At 37.7% G+C, this 20,884-nt stretch overlaps 1 protein-coding gene across 4 annotated transcripts in view; it reads right to left on the bottom strand.

Moving 5' to 3' along the window:
* LOC141345893 (kinesin-like protein KIFC3) overlaps positions 1 to 19,464 on the bottom strand; it is a 45,465-nt gene extending 26,001 nt beyond the window's left edge. For 3 of the 4 annotated variants that reach the window (XM_073850817.1, XM_073850815.1, XM_073850816.1), the window contains exons 1-8: positions 19,310 to 19,464; positions 14,721 to 14,756; positions 13,922 to 14,123; positions 12,591 to 12,730; positions 12,277 to 12,342; positions 11,578 to 11,700; positions 9,986 to 10,267; positions 8,639 to 8,812 (exon numbers count right to left, since the gene is read on the bottom strand). In XM_073850817.1, coding sequence (XP_073706918.1) covers positions 8,639 to 8,812; positions 9,986 to 10,267; positions 11,578 to 11,700; positions 12,277 to 12,342; positions 12,591 to 12,730; positions 13,922 to 14,123; positions 14,721 to 14,756; positions 19,310 to 19,432 — 1,146 coding nt within the window. In that variant the 5' untranslated portion in view covers positions 19,433 to 19,464. The remainder of the gene's footprint in view (positions 1 to 8,638; positions 8,813 to 9,985; positions 10,268 to 11,577; positions 11,701 to 12,276; positions 12,343 to 12,590; positions 12,731 to 13,921; positions 14,124 to 14,720; positions 14,757 to 19,309) is intronic. The other variant, XM_073850814.1, reaches the window with a different exon arrangement.
* Positions 19,465 to 20,884: the final 1,420 nt, after the last annotated feature.

Below are 20,884 nucleotides of genomic sequence, written 5' to 3'. Positions count from 1 at the left end.
AGAAGGGGGGTGGATTACACCTGCAGCGGCTCTCAGCAGAGCCCAGCACCCAGATGTCAACAGCGGCGCTGCACAAGCCATCCAGCGATGTGACAATCACAGAGACCTGCCACCAACGTGTGATGTTTATAACTGTCAATGCCTGCAGACCAAGGATCCCACGCACACAAACCCATGTGCTCATAGACCCAAGAGCGAGGCAAGACACGCCCAGAGCAGGTACCTAGTGGAAAACGACAAGCCTGTCCCACTGCGACACCTTAAGCCGGGCCACCTGACATCACAGCAAGAGTGAAGGCAATCGGATCAACCCTTCTGTCACAGCAAGTCGCAAGAACTCCCTCTGAAAATTACCAACCTGCATAGACTCAAAGTAGGCTAAGCTCAGTTTCAAACATCACCACTCAGAGCAAACCAGAAGCCAGCTGAGCATCAACACCTATTCCAGACAAGCATTGCCATCACAATATGAACATTACATGCTCATCCGTGGAAAAACAGTGAAAGGCCCAGAAAAAAACTGAGGGATTTTGTGGCTGCCTAAGGTTTTCAACAACAAAAACCCACCCACCCAACCCAAACATCGCTTCTAAGCCACAAGCAAACACCTCACGCTGCTACGCCGCCTGCATCAAACCCATGCACACTGGCTCCATCTACAAAATAGCTCTGCTAAAGCAGCCTCCACTGCTCACAAGCAATGCTGACACCTAACCGTGCACTGTCCGACCACACTGAGGCACTAAGCCAAAAACAACTCAGTGATGTCTCACACATTCTGCATCTAGCTGACAACATCTTCACATTTGTTCCTGATAACCTAACATCGCGACAGCTCCCAGCTTTTCAGGAACAAAAGGGGGGTCAATATGGTGATCTGAGCAATGCCTCTCATTTCACTGATTTAAGGCCTAATTATGTATTATGTATCAGTGTATTCACATCGATCCGCTCATGTGAAACATTTACGTCAAATAAATGTTGTTATTCTAGTGTAGCTGACTAATAATTCACCACTGTCTGTGAAGCGAACATGTTTTTTGTTTTTTTTTATTTGTGAAAGAGTTGCATGTGACGTCATGACTGAGCACACCTCATCTGACCACATATGAGTTCCTGTGCTTGCTCACAGCACGGACCAATCACTGCTCTCCTTGGGCGGTGTTGTGAGCTTGCATTGGTCTCTTAGCAACACATGACCCCGGAAATGTGAGCAGACACTTCTGGGTTAATCTGATAACGGCACCACCCAATTCACAGACCTTAGGGTAAACTAACAACCGCGTATAGCTAAAGCTAGCTCTGTAGCAGCCCTAAACGCATGCAAGTTAAAGCCCTCCACCTCAACTGATAGCTATTAGCACTCAGCTAACACTTAGACACGTGTGAGTGTGGAGTGTAACATTTAACCCAAAGAATACAGACTTTGGAACATTTTAGACTAAGGGACTTTGATTTTAACTAGTGATGGGAGAGGCAAAGCTGCTTGAGGTTTGAATCGAACAATTCATTTGTGCCACAAATGATTCACTGTTGCGAAACGCCCCGTGCTGGAAACCCCTGCTGGTCAAGACAGGGAAACTGTAGTGAAAATGTAACTCAATGAAACACCCTACCAAACCAATAAACAATGATTTATTGAAGGTGTAATTAATTAAAGGTGATCAACGATCCCTAATACTTTTAAAAAATAAGGGTCTTTTAATGAGTTATATTTCAGTAAACGAATGAAAGCTTTGCCAATCAGACCAATATGAGACTTTAAAGTATGCCTCCTGCCTTTAAATGTGTCACTAAATGTGTACAATATATAGAGTTGATCCAAGATTGAATATAAATCTTAGACATTGGTTCATGAGACCTAGCATCGAACGGCTGAAATTTCAATTCAATTTGAAAAGCCATGGTGTAAGAAGCCTCGTTTACTGAAATCACCATGCACTCCGAATCATGGATTCGAGAAATAAGGAATTGACTGAGGGCCCAAACCTCTACAAAGTATGCTCAAAGACCCCATCACTAGTTTAAACAATTTAGCTCCCCCTTTCTCTTGGATTCATTTCCTGCTTGGCTGTCACCCTCTATGTAGGATCAGTCAGGGTAGCCCCTCTTCACATACTTTGGTTTTGACCATGTTATCTTTATTTTGACTTCATTCTGCCTCTCTTTTATTTGGTTTAATTTACTAACCTTTATTTAGCTTGAATGTAACAAATTAAGCTAAGATGATTTAAATTAAATTAGAAATTTGATTAAATCAATTTATTCACTTCTCTCTTGTGTTCTCTAAAGCTATTAGGACACTTTCATTAAGCTTTCACCTTAGTTAAGTTTGTCCGACCATCACCATCATCTCTGCCCCGGTATAGGATTATAGCAGTTCCAGAAACTGCTGCCCCCTTAACGAACCAAGCAGGTTATTGGCAGACTAATTCCTGTCCCTCTCTATACCCCTCCTTACATAGATGTTTGATGTGTCTCTGCTAGCCGAGCTAACAGCCCCTAGGTTTAATGACACTCCTGCAGCATTCCTCTGAACGAGTGACAACTGCTAGGTCGTATCTTAGACTTAAACTAAATAAGGAAAGCCCTTCTTTCTCCCACTGTCTCTTTACGATTTTATTTCGGTTTGTTTTATTCAATACCTTCCTAGTGACCCAACCTGAGAACCATCAGTGCATTGAGTAAAAATGTGACCACATGTACAGCATGGTCAGTAGCTGACCCTTGCTTTCATCCTGTTTTAAAGTTACTCAAACCACTCCCTTTGTGCTCACCTGCACAGAATCTCAGGGTCCAATCTCACTAGCTCCCCAACGACAGCTATCCACACCTTACCTGGCCTACAGAGCCAATCACCATAAAGATAGCTTAGCACCTCTGTTTTGTGTTTGTACTTGCATTTGCCTTCTGCCTCTCTCTCTCGTGTCTCCACAAGTTAACCAGCGTGTCTCAGACATCCAGCCCTGCCAACCACCAGGACCAACTGGAGACTCGGCAGAGTGCTGTGAGGGACATCCTTTAGCCTAAAGCAGCCAACAGCCTGCAACGGCAGAGAAAGGAACAGCGGGACTGCAACATGGTCGCCTCACATCCAGCCTGGACAAGCAGGAGCTGACCAGCATCATCATCTCCTTGGCCCACACCCTCAAGGGTCTCAGACAGGAGGTAAATGAACTGAACCTGCAAGTCACAGAGTTCCAAAGGGAACCGACACTCGCTGGAAAAGAGAAGGAACCGACAGACGCAAGGAACCTGACAGAGCAATGGAAGGAAATCACCAGTCTTTACGAAGGCTTTAACAGCTGCCAGACACAGGGAGCAGCTTGAAAATGCCACCAGACAAGACTTAAACAGAGAACTGTTCCACACAAAGTCACTGTTAAAACAGTGCACACAGAACTTAATAACAGAGACACAAGAGCCAAGGCCGTAGAAGGCCTCCTGCATGCAGCCAGAGCTGAAGTCCAAACCTTAACTCAGCAATTCTGCAACCTTAAAGAGGAGCTCAACACGGTCCAGAAGGACTTGGAAAAGTCCTACGGACTGCAGATGGACTAGACAAATAACATACACCCTGCTGCACATCACACAGCCGGCAGTGCAGACCCCCTTATCCCGGTACACAGATACAAGAGGGGAAGGGGCAAAACCCTCTGCTCGACACAAGTCGACTTCCTGAAAACTTCTGCAGTGTCAGAAGGAAAAGGACTCATTCAGGTGAGTCCTGAAACAGCACATGAAGTGACATGATCTCAATCGAATGGACACAGACATCCCTGCATTCACACCAGAACTTGTAGGAGACAACGATGTCCATGCCTACCTGTGAGACATTTGACTTTCACCTGTAGTCTTGGACCAGTGTGAATCACCAAGATAGACTCCGTCTGCTCTGGGTCACCTCTAGCCCAGAGGTCCAACGCTTCCTGGCTCGACACCCAGGACCCATTCAATCAGACTACCAGCAGCTAAGACAAGCTATCATTAAGTAATTCTCAGACTCGGAGTCTGAACATGGACTGAACGCTGACCTAGCCACTCAACAGGGCTATAATGAAACTCCCTTTGCTTACTGTCATAGACCTCAATGAGCTTACTTCGGAGCTTGCAAGGGCTTACTTCAAGAGCCTTTTCATCCAAAACCTCCAACCTATTGCAAGTCACCATTTAGGCATGCTGGCCTGCCTCCACTCAATGCCTTTAACAACTGTGTCACCTGGCACAGAAAGCCTTTAACAAACACACACAAGGCCTGCTCAGAAAGGTTCTTAAGACCCCACTGACTGTGATCTACAAACCCAGAGGATAAAGTTGGCACCAGAAGGCACCCCGGTATGGCTTCAGCGCAAGACCCTCCTATAAAGATTCCTAGTCAGCCTAAGACTCACAACATGAAAACATGTGCTCAAGGGAAGCAAGAGTCTCCATTAACAGATTTTGGATTTGGCTGCCTGAAAGGAAATCTTAAATGGACATCTAAGCCTTACATGTCAACAGACTATGCACGGCCCTCTTGAAACCTACAGACACTTGCTACAAGCAATTTGAATGGACACTGCTGCATATTTCCACAACAATGACTTGTCACAGGAACACTGCCTCCAGAGAGCACAAATGGCATGACAACAGACTGTAAGCAAATCACCTGTGCCATTTAAGCTGACGATACCTTGCAACCCTAAGTTAGCTAATGACGTCAGTAGCTAGCAGTTAGCATCATTCATTCGAAGCCCTTAACTACAGCTCGTGGGCATGCAGTGCAAAGTGATCCAACCCAATGTCATTTAACCATATTTCTGGCTCCTGATTTCTTAAACTTTTGTTTTTCCCTTACTTTGAGGTCTCCTCAGCCACTTTCGCCATCACTATTTTAGGTGTATTCCCTCCTGGTTCAACTAAATTTGCAGTTACTTAGTTAAATTTAAATATTTAATTACATGTTAACTGTTCAGTTAGAGGAGAATTTTCCTTTTGGAGATATTTCATGTTGGGAACTACTCAATAGCACGTTGGCTAAAAACCTTAAGGAAGGAAACACCCATGATGTGGTCTTGAACACGCAGCAGCAGTGAGCCACTTTGGTATGATGATCAAAGCAAACTTAATGGTCGATCCAGATTGCTATTGAGTATTCCCAATTCCAGGTCACCCTGTGGTGCTAATAACTTAGCAGTCAGCTATTCACTTATTTATTTCCATCTGTTTGATGTAGTTACGCTAATCCCTTTCGTTCGAGTGTGGTTTCATATCTCCATAGAGCTGTAAGGAACCAGAGAAACTTCATTTGTGATTCTGCTTGTTCTCAACGAGTGCACCAAGTACCATGACCCTCCTACATGAGTAATCTAAATGATTACAAGGGCATAACGATAGTCATGCACACTGGTAACAAGCATTATTTGAAGAGGAAAGCTGTCCTCCTTCCTTTCCCTCCTTTCCTTTACTTTTTAAGAGATCTAGCCTGAGGCGAGCCATCAGGAGATTCTGAGAAATACTTTGACCATAAGAACCATCTTAAGTCATTTATTAAATCTCGGCTTAAGCCCTTAAAAGAAAAACTCCCAGAATCACACAAATCTTAGCATCCAAAGCTAAGATATTGATCATAGAAGACACTCCACTTGCAAGCCATGCCCCGAAACAATGAGCTGTAGGTTACATCGCTAGCTGACCTATTAAACCCTAACCGGGTCCGTCTGAAACTTTCTTTACACTACAAAATCTTTATGACAATTCTCTGCGAACACTGGAACTACCCGCCATCTCACAAGTCAGAGTCCAACCAGCGATTCCAGACTGCAGGGACCACAGATACTAGATAACAACCACCTGACACAGACCAACTTGGGTCAGGATGACAAGTGACAGTGCCTCGACACCTGCCGCACGAGTTCGAGGACTCATACCTTGCCACCGTCTACATTTTCACACCTGATAACATTGACCACGGCACCACAGCCACTCCTTGAAGCACCAACCTCCAGAGAGCCACCTCTCTCTTCCAGCCGTGAGTGCCGGGTGCATGTCTGACTGTTCCGCACCTTTGACGTCGCCCGCTGTTGTCTGTTGGACGGACAACAACGTTCGAAAGAGGGGATATGTAGGGTCTGGACCAATCAAACACACAATTGTTCATTAGAAGTAGGAAAAAAAAATCACACACTCCTTTTTCTTAGTCCCCAACTGTAGGCTCCGGCAAGTCTCACATGGCCCACAAGGCCCCGGTTGCTATAGTGACCAGGACATCTCTGCCAGACCATAAAAACTTTACGACGCAAAAGAATGTGAATCGCAACTTCCCCAACCAACTCTCTCCTAAACAGACTGCAATAGTAACTGACTTCGTTCATTAATTCTTTAACAAACCTTCCTATGAATGAACACACCAATCCCCAAGTCAGTGTGTATTTCATTGTGGTTTAGGTATCTTGTCTTTTGGTGTAATGTTTTATGCATGTGTTACTATAGATATGGATGGATGTGTTATGCGGTGTAACCACATGGTCATGTTTGGTATCTCTGAATTCGTATTTTGATGGCCTAAAGGATGATACATATTATATGTCAATACACATGCAACATATTACAGTTGCATGAATCCCTAGTAGATATGAATGAGTACCCACATGCTCTCAGGAAAAGGGTCATAAAAAGCCCCCTTTCTATCCAAACCTCCCGCTTGGAATTTCAGCCTCTCTCATTGGTCAAACCCAGGCTGGGGGGGGGCGTCATTCTTCAAGCCTTTAAAGGGCTCCCCCACAGTTCCGCCCTCTCTCTTTTTTTACTCTTCGCTCTTCTCTTGGACTGAAAACACGTCACCCGCGCCCCCCCCCCCCAGATCCATGGGAGGAGGGGGGGGGGGGGGTGCTCACCCTGCAATCATGAGGCCTACAAACCCTTCTTCGAAGCCATGCGGTCTCCAAGGACACTCAAGGAACTGAAAAGGACTCTCTGAACTGAACACATACGGAACCAATGCACAACAACAAAGCTTGCAAGTATCTGTCCTTTCTAACGTAGATAGCTGCGTTTAAGGCGTTTATAAAAACGATTTCAGGTTGTTCAGAACCGTTTCATACCTGTCCAATGCAACTCACTTTCTGTCTCTCTCTCACTCTCTCTCTTACTCTCTCTCTCACGCGTTCTCTGTCTATTTGTGTTTTATGTATGTTTGTCTATGTGCGATCGTTTGTAAATAGTTGAGTTTAATAAACAACCATATATTCACATATAATGATTCTCTGTGCTGAATGCTTACATTACAACAGTCACTTAAACTGTGTCGATCTCATATTGCTACCTTAAAGCCCTATTGTGTTCAAATTGTTTTAACTCCGTTCTGATTCGTAAAGAAAAACGTTGCCGTGACGACGGCCAACGTCAGAGTAATGAGTATCGCTGAGTAATTTGCTGGACAAAGAAACAAGCCGATATCATCATTACTGTTACTGATCAGAAACTGGAAATTGCGTATATTTAATGACGATTATTATACACAATTTCCTGTGAGTTAAACTACTTTCCCTGACCGAAATGTATGTTTTAAATAACTCATTTCACCCTATACATTGGTCGGAAGACCTGGTGGAGTTTTGCAGTGTATATGTGATGAGAGAAACAGTCTCATGCATATACACACATATATTGATCATCTTAAATTCTTTGAGCTAATGACATTCTCTACAATGGTTTTGTCTGTGTATGTTTTTCGGACTCTCTAATCCGTGGAGCCCATTGACTGCCATTATATGACTGACAGACTGCAACGGTTTGAGTTAAAAAATCTTTGTTTGTGTTCTAATGAAGAAACAAAGTAACCTACATCTTGGATGCCCTGGGGGTAAGCAGATAAACATCAGATTTAAATTTTTGGGTTAACTATCCCTTTAAATATGAAGCGTCTCTGTGTGAATGAGTTATCACAGACAAACACAAACATGACAGTTTCATCTACAACACATACTGAATCATGAGTTTTCAGCATCTGCTGTCCCACTATGTGAGGGATGTAAACACGTGAATATAATCTCCAGAGCTGCTCTGAGACTCACTTCACCAGAAATTCACTTCACTACAACCAGCCAACATAAAAGTTGGGTTTACTTCAAAGTTATGACAATATATTACCATAATAGATTACTACAGTAGTGGAGAAATGTACTTCTCAAAGTAATAACAAAAATAAATTTTTTGGAATATCACACAATATCAGAATTTTTCATCCATGTTTTAACTCAAACCTTAATTTTAACCTCTGTTGTGCAGCACTTCGCTTGCCACATTTCATTTGATTATATTTGATAAGATTCATTACTTTTTTATGCATTAATTTGATTATCATTGTGTTTTGACATAACACATTAAAATTATAAAATACATTTATAAAGTAAAATTAAATTAAACCATTTAAATTTAAACCAAATTCAGAAAATCTAAAACTGAAAACATAGAATTTGTGGGGGAAAAAAAACATATAGAAAATTTCATAGCACCCAATTAAACTTTACATCAAATCACTTGGCTTTTGTGAAAGCCATGAGATTAGAAATCAACAAACCACCATTATCACCACAAACAGGGTCAGATTTGAGCAACATTTGACACTCAAAACACTGCATACAAGTGAGTGTGGTACCTGTTGGCGGAGCTGACTGCTGGTTCTCTGGGACTCGTGGAGCTGCTGTTCCAGCTCTCTGAGGAGCTGCCTCTGCACACTCAGCTGCTCCTGCAGAGCCTGGTTACGGGCCTGAGCCTCCATTAAAGCCTGCTTACACTGAGCTGACTCCACCTCAACTGTCTTGGTCACATACTGTAGGAAGAGTGTGAAACAGATGCATTTAGTTAGGAAAAGTCCATCTCGTTTCTGGTCACCAGATGGGTGCATTGATTATAGCGGGCTCCCTGTGATTTCTCAGGGTATTTGGTATTGAAAATGCAAGTCCAAAATGAAAACAAAAAAAAATTCTAAAACTAATTAAAAAAAAAAATGCAAGGAAGAAAAAAACTAATCCACAAACACAAATTATCTGCACAAAGTCTCTATGATAGAAGATTACATTTCAATAAATTTAAAATAAAATCACTGTTTCTCATTTTGAAGCCTGCATAATCCAGAGGTCACATCTGTCGTGTGTGTAGGTAATTGAGGCTGCCTTGTTTACGAAAAATAACCATTACAATGCACAGTAAAGAAAGAAAAAAATATTTTGCGGCTTTATAAGAAATAAGTCATACACAGCGCCAAAACCATCTTGGCTACCAATAATCATGAAAATGCCACCAGACTCATCAGAAACCACTTCATATTGGATCAGGACAATAACCCAAAACACCCTGCCAGTTCGGTCAAGGAGTTTATCGGGGCAAATAAATGGAAAGTCTAATCATTTTTATAGATTTAAATCAGATTGAACATGAATTTCACCGGCTGAAGAGGAGCTTAAAGGCAGAAACTCACGAAAACATGCAACAGTTTGAATTGGCTGCATTAAAGGCTGGGAAAAAGCATTTCAAAGCATAAGACCAAGAGTCTGGTGATGCCTATGGGTCGCAGACTCACTGCTGTGATTGCACACAAGGGATCTGCTTTAATAAATATTTGCTTTAAATCAATTACATCTGCCATAAATTTACTTATGCTCACATCAAATAATGGGATGAACTCTAAAATGGCTGTCCTTTTTATTAGGCAAAACATGTTTGTGTCGAAAAACCTAAAAAAAAAAAAAAAAAAAACATAATGGGACATTCTGTAGTTGTCTCATATTCATTTTCTGATCATACTTGCAAATGTCTTGACTTCACAGCAGAGAAAACAATTTTGTCTTTACTGTTCCAATACTCATGGAGGGCACTGTATATTTATAATAGGTTATTTTTCTTAAATGAGACATCTCTATGACATATGCAGCTGACTTATGTGACCCGGAGTGTGCAGGCTTCAAAACGAGACACAGCTAATGCTTAGCTGGCACATGCTCACCTTGACCTGCAGCGGCTGAGCAGCTTGGCGAGACAGAGCCTCCTCAGAGTCACGAAGTTGTGAGGTCAGCTGCTCTTCGCTCTGGCTCCTGAGACGTGACGCCTCTTCCAGCTGCTGCTGGAGCTCCTGTCTACGCTGCGCAGCCTCCTCCAACTGCTGCTGAAGCTGAACTACCACACCAGTCCTCTCCTGCACCTGCTGCTCCAATGCAGCCAGTCGCCGCTCCCGTTCGCGGCACTCCTCGTCCTTACGACACAGCTCTCCACGCAGGGCCTCCACATCCTGGGACCAATGCAGATAGAAAGATGGAGTATTACAGAACAGAAATATAGCATCAAGTAATTATTCAGTCATTATAGAAACAACCAGGGATTGAAATTAACTTTTTCACTCACCAGCCAATTTGGCTACTAAATGTTTAAGTTACAGGCCATTCATAACTTCTACACCAAAAAAAAAAAAAAAAAACAGAAATAAACCAACAGCTTGAGGCGGTCTACATTGGACGTGACAAAGCGACCGTTGCAAATCATTTGGTGTCAGTATTAGGGGTGTGTGATATTGACAAAATAATATCTCAATATTTTCTGGGATTTTACAGATAACAGCATTGATAAAGATAATTAGACAATATTATGCGGAATGTGTTATTGTGTCCGACTCCTGAATTCTTTGATATTCTTCATATTCTGTGTGGCCAGTTCACTGCAGTGATAGAAATCAATCTTTTCCAATAAGTTTAATTAAGTTTGATTTTTACCTTTATAAAGCCATTTAAAAAAAAAGTGTGCATCTTTTGACTAAAATTCTTACATTTAATCAGTCAATTATAATAATACATTCAGGCTGTTACCAAACAAATGAAATCAGTAAAACAAAATTCATCTTTGCAGAAGTTGCATCTAAGGTGTCATTTAGATGTATTTCCACAGCGTTTAATGAAGCCCAGAGGGACATGGAATGCTTTAACCTGCAGTAACAAATGCATAAATGTTTAGATATTTTAAACATAAAACGTTGAATACTGATATTTGAAATTATTTTAAAAATGAAAAGACACTTTAAATGTGAAATTAAAACAGCAAGCAAGTCGCTGTTAATAAGTGAGTCACTGCAATTGAACCAAATCATTTAAACGGTTGATTCATTCAGGAAAGAAACACTGTCATGTTGCTCTGAGACGCAAAACATTGCCGTGGCTGTGTTTGGAACGATTTTTGTTGGCGAAATGGAGCAAAAATAGCCAATGTGGTGTCTAAAATGTACGTAAGTCTCTTATTGTTTATTGAACTGTATAAAATCAATATCACATTTGCAGTAATGCTGATTTAAAAAAAAAAAAGGCACTCTTTGTGTGATTTTACATATTATTATTTGATATTATTTGCTCAACTTGTGCAGATTTGGCTTGCATGAACTTCCCCAATAAATTAATGAGTGATCACACACAAAATGTAACCAGCAAAATTGGCTAGTGGTTTGACAGCGTTACCCGGCACAGCTGATTTTTACCTGCATTTGGCGGGTGTTAATTTTAAACCCATTAAACAACCAATCTGATTGTATTTGAGATTTATGGTTTTTATGAGTACCTGGCTGTGTGGGCAGTGGCTGGGAGAGCAGGTGGTCTGGGTCTGATTGGCCCTCAGCTCCTGTTTGAGCCGCTGGTTTTCAGTCTCCAGCACCTCGAGCTGTTTCTCCAGATCTGTCGCCCCCTAAACAAAAACACATTTACTCATGTATGATTATTTTAATAAATAAAAAGTAAAAAAACAGCATTGGTTTAAAAAAATATTTTGTAGCACTATGTGTCTGAAATGTCTTGACATTAACTGTCACTTTATTATACTGTCACTGATTTCTTGTTCTTTCTTGTTTTTTTTTTTTTTTTTTTAAACAAGAAAGGCTGAGAGGTTGAGTGATTTAACAGTTTATTTAATTATTTTTCCAAAAGAGGGTGAGGTTTTATTATAATTAGTTGCAAAGTACAGTTAAGTACACCCACACCCATCTCGAATTTGAGATCAGTGCCAGCTGTAAATCTTCCAGGGCTGAAGGGATACATTCCTTTGCTATCAATGAACTAGATCACCAGGTTAACACTCCTCCTCCTCCCATCAAAAAAACTAAATCAGGTCAGTGTAAAGCTGCAGGAGCATGAGCTCTTTATTAAACAATAGAAATGTGGTTCACACAAGAGCGGTGACTTTAGCTCACCAGGATCAGGTGATTCACACAATAGCACTGAGTGTGCCACAACTCCCACAGTCCCTAATAATTCAGTCTCTCACCAGCTCAGAGCGCAGTCTCTCCACCTCCTGCGTCTGATCCACTAGTTTCTCCTCCAGCTCCTTGACCTACAAAACCACAAACCAACAGCATTATTCAGCTAAATCCCTTTATGAAAATGAGTCAGCTTCATGCATCCACCCTCATGATGTATTGATCTATTTTAATCGAACCAGACACAAACAATGAATATCAATGCATAAAAGGTCACAATACACGGCGCTAGAGGAATGAAAATGATCTTGTGAGTCTGGCTAGAAAACTGAGCCCTATTCTGTGTGTGTGTGTGTGTGTGTGTGTGTGTGTGTAAACGTACCTGTGTGCGCAGCCCTGTAATGAGAGTGAGTTGTTCTCCCTTGTCTTTTTGCAGTTTTTCCTGTGAGTAAACTTTACTCACTTTTACAGCGCTGGGAAAATCCACAGACCTCTGAGTCAAAACACTAGAGCTCCTCACACCTACACAAACACACATATATACACACTTTATGGAAAACATCTTTTTCTAACTTTTAGGTCACAAGACTAATGTAAAAACATTTATTATAAATGTATTAATTATGAAATACACAAAATATATAGAAATATACACTTTTATAATTATTAATAATAATAATAATAATAATAAAATCACATTTACATTTATGTAAATGTTTCTACAAACTGAAAAGCAAGTAGTTTTTTATAAAAGCTAAAAAAACTAGTCAGATAATCCAAAAAATAATAATTAATGAAATATACAACATAAAAAGGTATAGAAATATAAACTTTCATAATTAAAAATAATAATTAAATCACATTTATATTTATGTAACTGTTTCTACAATCTGAAAAGCAAGTGGCTTTTTTATAAAAGCTTAAAAAAAAACTAGTCATATAATCCAAAAATAATAATTAATGAAATAAACAACATAAAGGTATAGAAATATAAACTACTAAAAAGTAGCTTTTTATAAAAGCTAAAAAAATCCACTCAATCTTAAACTCTAATTATTAATATAAACTTTCCTAATTCATAATAATTAAATAAACAATTTCTACATTCTGAAAAGCAAGTAGCTTTTTATAAAAGCTAATAATTAATGAGTTTGAGATTATATGAGTAATGAAATATACAACAAAAACATTTAAAGAAATATAACCTTTCATAATTAATAATAATAATTAAATCACATTTATATTTATGTAACTCTTTCCACATTTATATTTATGTAACTTTCTACGATCTGAAAAGCAAGCAGCTTTTTATAAAAGCCAAAAAAAAAAAAAAAAAAAAAAAAAAAAAAAAAACTCTACTCATAATCTCAAACTCAATTATTAATGAAATATACAACTAATTTATAGAAATATAAACTTCCATAATAATTAAATCACATTTATATTTATGTAACTGTTTCTACAATCTGAAAAGCAATTATCTTTTTATAAAAGCTAAAAAAAAAAAAAAAAAATTAACTCGTATGACTTTCCATATTCTGCCATACAAACAAGCAATAAATATATTTATTGTAAATGTATTAATTATTAAATAAAAAAAAATGCTTCTAAAAAATGCATAAAAATATAGATCTAAAATATTACAGATGTAATCGTTTATAATAATTATAAAAATATTACTTATTTTTTCCACTTTAATCTGAACAATCTCACCTGTAGGTGACACAGCTTGGTTGAGCTGTCCGTCCTGCAGTTTGGGCTGCTCTTGAGGTTCTTGGTTAAAGGATGAATGTTCCAGGTGGTTGTCTTGGTTGAGCTGGTGGTCGTGTGTTTGCAGTCGCTGCAGCAGGAGTCTTTTTGCAGCGTCTTCGCTACGCAAACGTGCCTGGAACTCACAAACTCGCTCTTGCAGCGTCTGCACAAACACACAAGGAATGCGTAAATTCAACCGGGAATGTCAGCTGTGCTAAAAAAAACTCATACAACATGAACTGTGAAGGAAAGAACTTGAAAACAAAAAAGGCATCATTTACTAATCCCTATCCCATATGACTGACTTTATTCCATTGAAAACAAAAATAATAATTTTAGAATTTAAATATATAATATAAATGTAATCATTTAATTAGGTCACTCAGACTTTAAATTTAAACTTTGAGTATTTTTGGTCACTGCATTTTTTTGTAGGAAAAGAAATAGCAGCCATTACATCAACAATATTTGATCAACAGAATAAAAGAAAAACCACATGAGTTTGGAATGACAGTAAATGCAGACAAAAATGTAACTATTCCTTTGACTTCACAAGAAAGCTTAATAATCAAATGGCTATTCCTACTGACACAAACTACACTGGATACAGTTTTCAGGATCCCAGATGACTACAAAACCTCTAGAAGAGACATTTAAGCAAACAGGGTGGAACTATTAACAGTATGCTTTGTCAAGTTGACGTCAGAACGAGGCAAAGTAGCTCACAGCTAAGCACAAAGAAAGAATCAGAGGGAATTACGTAGGCAGACGTCCAGGAACAGGACAAAGTAACCTTCTGTACAGGTGAAATGGTGAGAAGGTAGTGCAGAGAGACAGAGAGGGAAAATGGTGAGTAGAAAAGCATGAAAACAAAAAGACAACTCAGAATTATGCACAACTGAAACTTCAAATCAAATAAAATTACTCAAACTTTTAAATCCCAGGAAAATGTGCACATACCGACTCACTGAGATGAAGCTACGTTTGAAGATTTGAAAATGTGATGTCTTAAAATCCTGAGATTCATTAGGCTGGAAATCATTGCACCTTTACAGGTAGCACTGCCTGCTCAACACAGATAGATCTAGAGAAGCACATACAAAGCTATCCCATGTCTAAACTATTGTTTGTATTGAGAAGAGTCGTCAATGCATTGAAAAGCAGCTGCTGGGACACACCACACATGTGATCTCCAGCCAATCGGATCTCTCCTGTGCTCATGGTATGCTGAAAAGACTGGAAACCCCAGCACGCTCAAATCTCACTCCAGATTGTCCTTTTCAGAGATGTTGATCCACCCTTGGAGATCAAAGAGAGGAGGACTGCATTTCTAATGTGTCACTTACTAACAGTGGATCATGTTATGTAACTCCAGTCATATCTAGGGACGAGCGGCTGGTTTCACTAGTTACAATACACGCAACTTAGCCTAGCGTTGACGTTAAGGGTGAGACTTCCGCACTACTGAATATTTTTGCGTTGCACCATTATACTTTTGAAATGTCGCTTTATAAAAATAAATATTTACAAAAGCCTTTGACCACGAGTAAACTTCAATCTTTTACACATATTTGACAATGTTTACATCCTTGTTGTGCATATATAGATTTAAATAAACTGGCATTAGACTCAAACTTACTGACTCCATTATTTATTTATTTATTTTTTTTAATTTTCTTAATTTATGGGTTTTATTTCACCTAGTCACACTTGTGGTGTCCCGGTCAAAATGGACTGGACTCTAAACAATTGCTTATAAATCTTATATATTATCACCAAATATTGGATTCATTTTTTTGTCAACTTATTTTCTTTCATTTAGGACTGGTTTTGTGTTTCTATTTGGAACCGATTAATCATAGGCCTCATTTATCTGAAAGTAGGCACCTCATTTTTTAAATGAAAAAAGCATTTATGCATAATTTTCATATGATATGATATAAATTATGAAAATGTGCACTGTTTATCACTCTAGTGTGCTTTAATGTTTAATCATGGAGTTTGCTTTTAAATGCTTTTATTTTGCATAAAATTGCAAAAAGTCACTTGTGGTGTTCCTGGTCAAAATTGATCAGACTTCAAACAATTGCTAATAATATAGCAAAATCAGAGATATATTGTCACCAAATATTGGATTCATTATTTTTGTCAACTTATTTTCTTTCATTTAAGGCTGGTTTTGTATTTCTATTTGCATCTGATTAATCGTAGGCCTCATTTATCTGAAAGTAGGCACCTCATTTAAGCATTTTTTATGCATAATTTTCATGATATGAGATCAATTTTAATTTATGTTAAATGTTCAATCAGGAAGTTTGCTGTTAAATGCTTCTATTTTGTATAAAATTACAAAAAGTCACACTTGTGGTGTTCCTGGTCAAAAATGACCAGACTCCAAACAATTACTAACAATACAGCAAAATGAGAGATATGTATCACCAAATACTGGATTCATTTGTTTTGTCAACTTGTTTTCTTTCATTTAAGACTGGTTTTGTGCTTATATTTGCATCTGATTAATCGTGAGCCTCATTTATCTGAAAGTAGGCACCTAATGTTTAGTGTCAATAACATGCATGAGTTTAAACAACCAGGTGTTTGTTGATGTGGTTCTCTATATGGCAATGCTAATGTGTTTTTCTCTGTCACAATGGTCAGATTTGTTGTTCCATGATATTGTCTCCATTTGACAATGTCAGTATGTAGGATGTACATAACTGAAATATAACAGTTTTGGTCTGTTGTTCCATGAAATGTTATAATGTAAATAATCTTAATGTGTTCTTTCTTGTATGTAACGATGGTCAGATTTAACAAGAAACAGAACAGGTGTTACTTTGTGTCCCTTTTCAGAAAATAAAAGCATTAAAAGCATAAAAGCATTTCAAAATAAAGGCTGTTTTTTTGTGATCTTCCCCATTCACTTTTGAAGGCTGTGACTTTGTGCAATTTTGTACAAAATGAAAATTTAAAAGCAAACTTCCTGATTAAACATTAAAGCACACTGGTGTGAGAAACAGTGCACATTTTCATAATTTATCATCTCATATTGTGAAAATTATTCATAAAATGATTTTTTCACTCAAAAAATGAGGTGCCTACTTTCGGATAAATGAGGCCTACAATTAATCAGATGCAAATAGAAACACAAAACCAGTCCAAAATGAAAGGAAACAAGTTGACAAAAAGATTGAATCCAGTATTTGGTGATAATATAGCATAATGAGAAATTTATAAGCAATTGTTTGGAGTCCGGTCATTTTTGACCGGGAACACCGCAACTGTGACTTTTTGCAATTTTGCACAAAATAAAAGCATTTAAAAGCAAACTTTCTGATTAAACTTTAAAAGCACACTAGTGTGAGAAACAGTGCAATTTAAAAAAAAATATTTTTTAAAAATCAGATATTGTGAAAATTATTCATAAAAAAAAAAAGCTTTTTTCACTCAAAAAAATCAGGCACCTACTTTCAGATAAATGAGGCCTATGATTTATCAGATGCAAAGAGAAACACAAACCAATCCTAAATGAAAGAAAACAAGTTGACAAAAAGATTGAATCCAGTATTTGGTGATAATATACCATAATGAGAAATTTATAAGCACCGCAAGTGTTACTTTTTGCAATTTTGTACAAAATAAAAGCATTTAAAAGCAAACTTTCTGATAAACTTTAAAAGCACACTAGTGTGAGAAACAGTGCAATTTTTTAAAAATATATTTTTTAAATCAGGTATTGTGAAAATTATTCATAAAAAAGCTTTTTTCACTCAAAAAAAAAAAAAAAAATCAGGCACCTACTTTCGGATAAATGAGACCTATGATTTATCAGATGCAAAGAGAAACACAAACCAATCCTAAATGAAAGAAAACAAGTTGACAAAAAGATTGAATCCAATAATAGGTGATAATACAGCATAATGAGAGATAAGCAATTATTTGAAGGGTGTGACAGGAATCAGAACACAACCAAAGGGTTAATATAACTCTGAATGCATTCGCTCTGAAAGAAGAAAGTCATACACACCTAGAATGGCTTAAGGGTGAGAAAATCATGGGGTAATTTTCATTTTTGGGTGAACTATCCCTTTAAGAACTCGAAATGTAACCAAATAAAGTACAGAATTATCTACAAACTATCTTCTAGTGTGTTCCAATTTAAGTAACAACTTGTAAACACATAGTGCAACTCAACCCAAAACATCTGAGGCTTGGAAACTTATTTCACTTGTAACCAAGTAACCAATAAACAACTACCTAACAACCAGACAGCAACACAATGGCACCAACTCCCAAACATAGCATCATAGTCAAACACCACAAGTAAACATTTAGCTTGACTGATGTTATAAAACTTTCCATTTAAAGCATAAAAATATAAAGTTTTTAGATTTAATACAGACTAAGAAACAAGATCAGTGGACGAGCAAACAGCAGCTCATCTAATGTAACAAATGTGATCAGACGTTGCCCTGAGGGAATCTCACACTGAAACACACAGGCCCTGTGGTCATTTACAGACAGCTTGAGCAACCAGCTCCTCTGAGAAGCCCTAAAGCTGATAACATTGTTTAAACACAGAACACAAAGGTAGCGCTGCCTGTTAGCTGTGATTTATTAACCCTGTGAAACCAATTAAGCAAAGATCACACAGCTAGAGAACAGACCACTCACACAGAAACCAGGCCCTGAATGTAGTGATCTGTTGAAGATGGATTCAATCACAACACTGGATCACAGAAACACAGATGGAGGAGTAATGCATATATAGTACCATATAGTACCATTCAAAAGTTTGGGCTCACCAATGCTGCATTTATTTGATCAAAAATACAGTAAGAGAGTGTATTTTTATTCATGTGATGCAAAGCTGAATTTTCAGCATCTTCAGTGTCACATGAACCTTCAGAAATCATTCTAATATGCTGATTTGCTGCTCAAGAAACATTATTATCAATGTTTAAAAATGTAGTGCTGATTAACAGTTATGTGCATGCTTTATGATTCTTTGATGAATAGAAAGGTCAAAATATTAAAAAATATTATAAAGACATAAATGTATTTTGATTTTATTAATGAATCCTTGGTGATTAGAAGTCTTCATTTCACACTTTTGAATGGTAGTGCAAATGCTCTAGTACAGAGAATCTGAAGATAATGTGTAGCTATAAGCAACCTAAATAATGATGCTTGCTTTAGAGAGCACAACTTATAATATTAATTGCCCAGATAGTGGGTTTTCCTAAAAGGACACTGATCCTTTAGTAATGACTAGTGTTTTAGAATGCTTAGAAGGAAACATGACAATAGTTGTGCTCATCTTAGCAAACACCACTCACAGGTTCGTACCTGTATGAGCAGCTGTTGTTGTTCTGAGGTGGCTGATTCAGAGAGATCAGAGGTCAAACAGTGGCGCTGAAGGACAGAGTTGGGCAACGAAAGGAAGGAGCTCTCCTCCTCACCATCACTCATCAGGATATCCAGGGAACTTGCTGAAACTACAAAAGAGATTATTAATTATCAATATTATTAAATTATTAAATAACAATGGAATGAAATTGAAGCACTAAAATAACCAAAAAACTTATAAAAAAAATGTATAAAAAGCAAAGTAGCAGCAATTTCTGAAATGAAAATAATAATAATAATAATAATAATAATAATAATAAATAATACAACTAAAATAATAAAATAAAAAATAATTAAGAATTTAAATATATAATATAATTATAAAATCATTCAGTCACATCATTTTTAAAATTTCAACTTTCAGGTATTTTTTGTAGTAAAAGAAAGAGCAGCCAAGACATTTACAGCAATACTTGACTAACAGAATAAAAGAAAAATCACTGAGACTAAACAAAGACAAAAATGATTCAACTTCACAAGGCGGCTTTATAAGCAAATGGCTATTCCAACTGACACAAACTACCTTAGACAAAGTTTTCAGGATTCCAGATGACTACAAAACCTCTTATAGAGACAATTAAGTAAACAGGGTGGAACTATTAATAGTGTGCTTTGTCATTTATCAAATACATTTATTTGATCATAAATACAGTAAAATAGTATATTGTGAATTTTTTTTTATAAATCTAAATAATTGTTTTCAATTTCAATAATAAAAAAAAAAAATCCTGTGATGCAAAGCTGAATTTTCTGCATCATGATTCCAGTCTGGATGATCCTTTAGAAAACATTCTAATATGCTGATTTGTTGCTCAAGAAACATGTTGAAAACAGTTGTGCTGCTTTATAGTTCTGTGTATGCTTTATGAATTTTGATGAATAGAAAGGTCAAAAGATCAGCATATATATAAAACTTTAACATTATTAATGTCCTCTGATTTTGTTAATGCATCCTTGGTGATTAGAAGTCCTAATAATTTCACATAAAAATGGACTTAAATGAAGCACTAAAATTAACTAAAAAAAAAAAAATTACAAAAGCATAACACTATACACAGAACATAATTAAAAAATGGTTTGTTCTGATATGGCTAGCTCTCATGAACAAACCAAGCAGATCTAGAGCCAATGTCAAGATCTTCAGTTAGTACTGGATTAAATATCGGTCTGTTCCTCAAACAGAACCACTGTACAATTTCAGAAGATTAGGAATATCTTTCTTTTGCAAAAAGGTCTGTATTGATTTGCACTCATTCTCTCACTGAATCATCTAAAGCAGCTTCTCAATCATTAAAACGAGCAGTACAGCATTACTTAAGAGCACAGAGAACAAACAACGCTGGACGAAGTGGATATGCACAAAAGGCTTCTTTTTGAGAGTTATTTTCCTATGTAAACATGCATTAGAATGCGTCATTTATTTTTGCCATTTGAGAGTTTTAAAACATTTAAATGCGTCTAGACACAGCTTCGTTCCGCTCAGGTGCACCGCTGCTCTCACTGATTGAGCTAAAG

This window comes from Garra rufa, chromosome 11 (assembly GCF_049309525.1).
Source record: "Garra rufa chromosome 11, GarRuf1.0, whole genome shotgun sequence".
Taxonomy (NCBI): domain Eukaryota; kingdom Metazoa; phylum Chordata; class Actinopteri; order Cypriniformes; family Cyprinidae; genus Garra; species Garra rufa.
The sequence above is the reverse complement of the archived record's forward strand: the minus strand, read 5'-3'. Positions and strand labels throughout refer to the sequence as shown.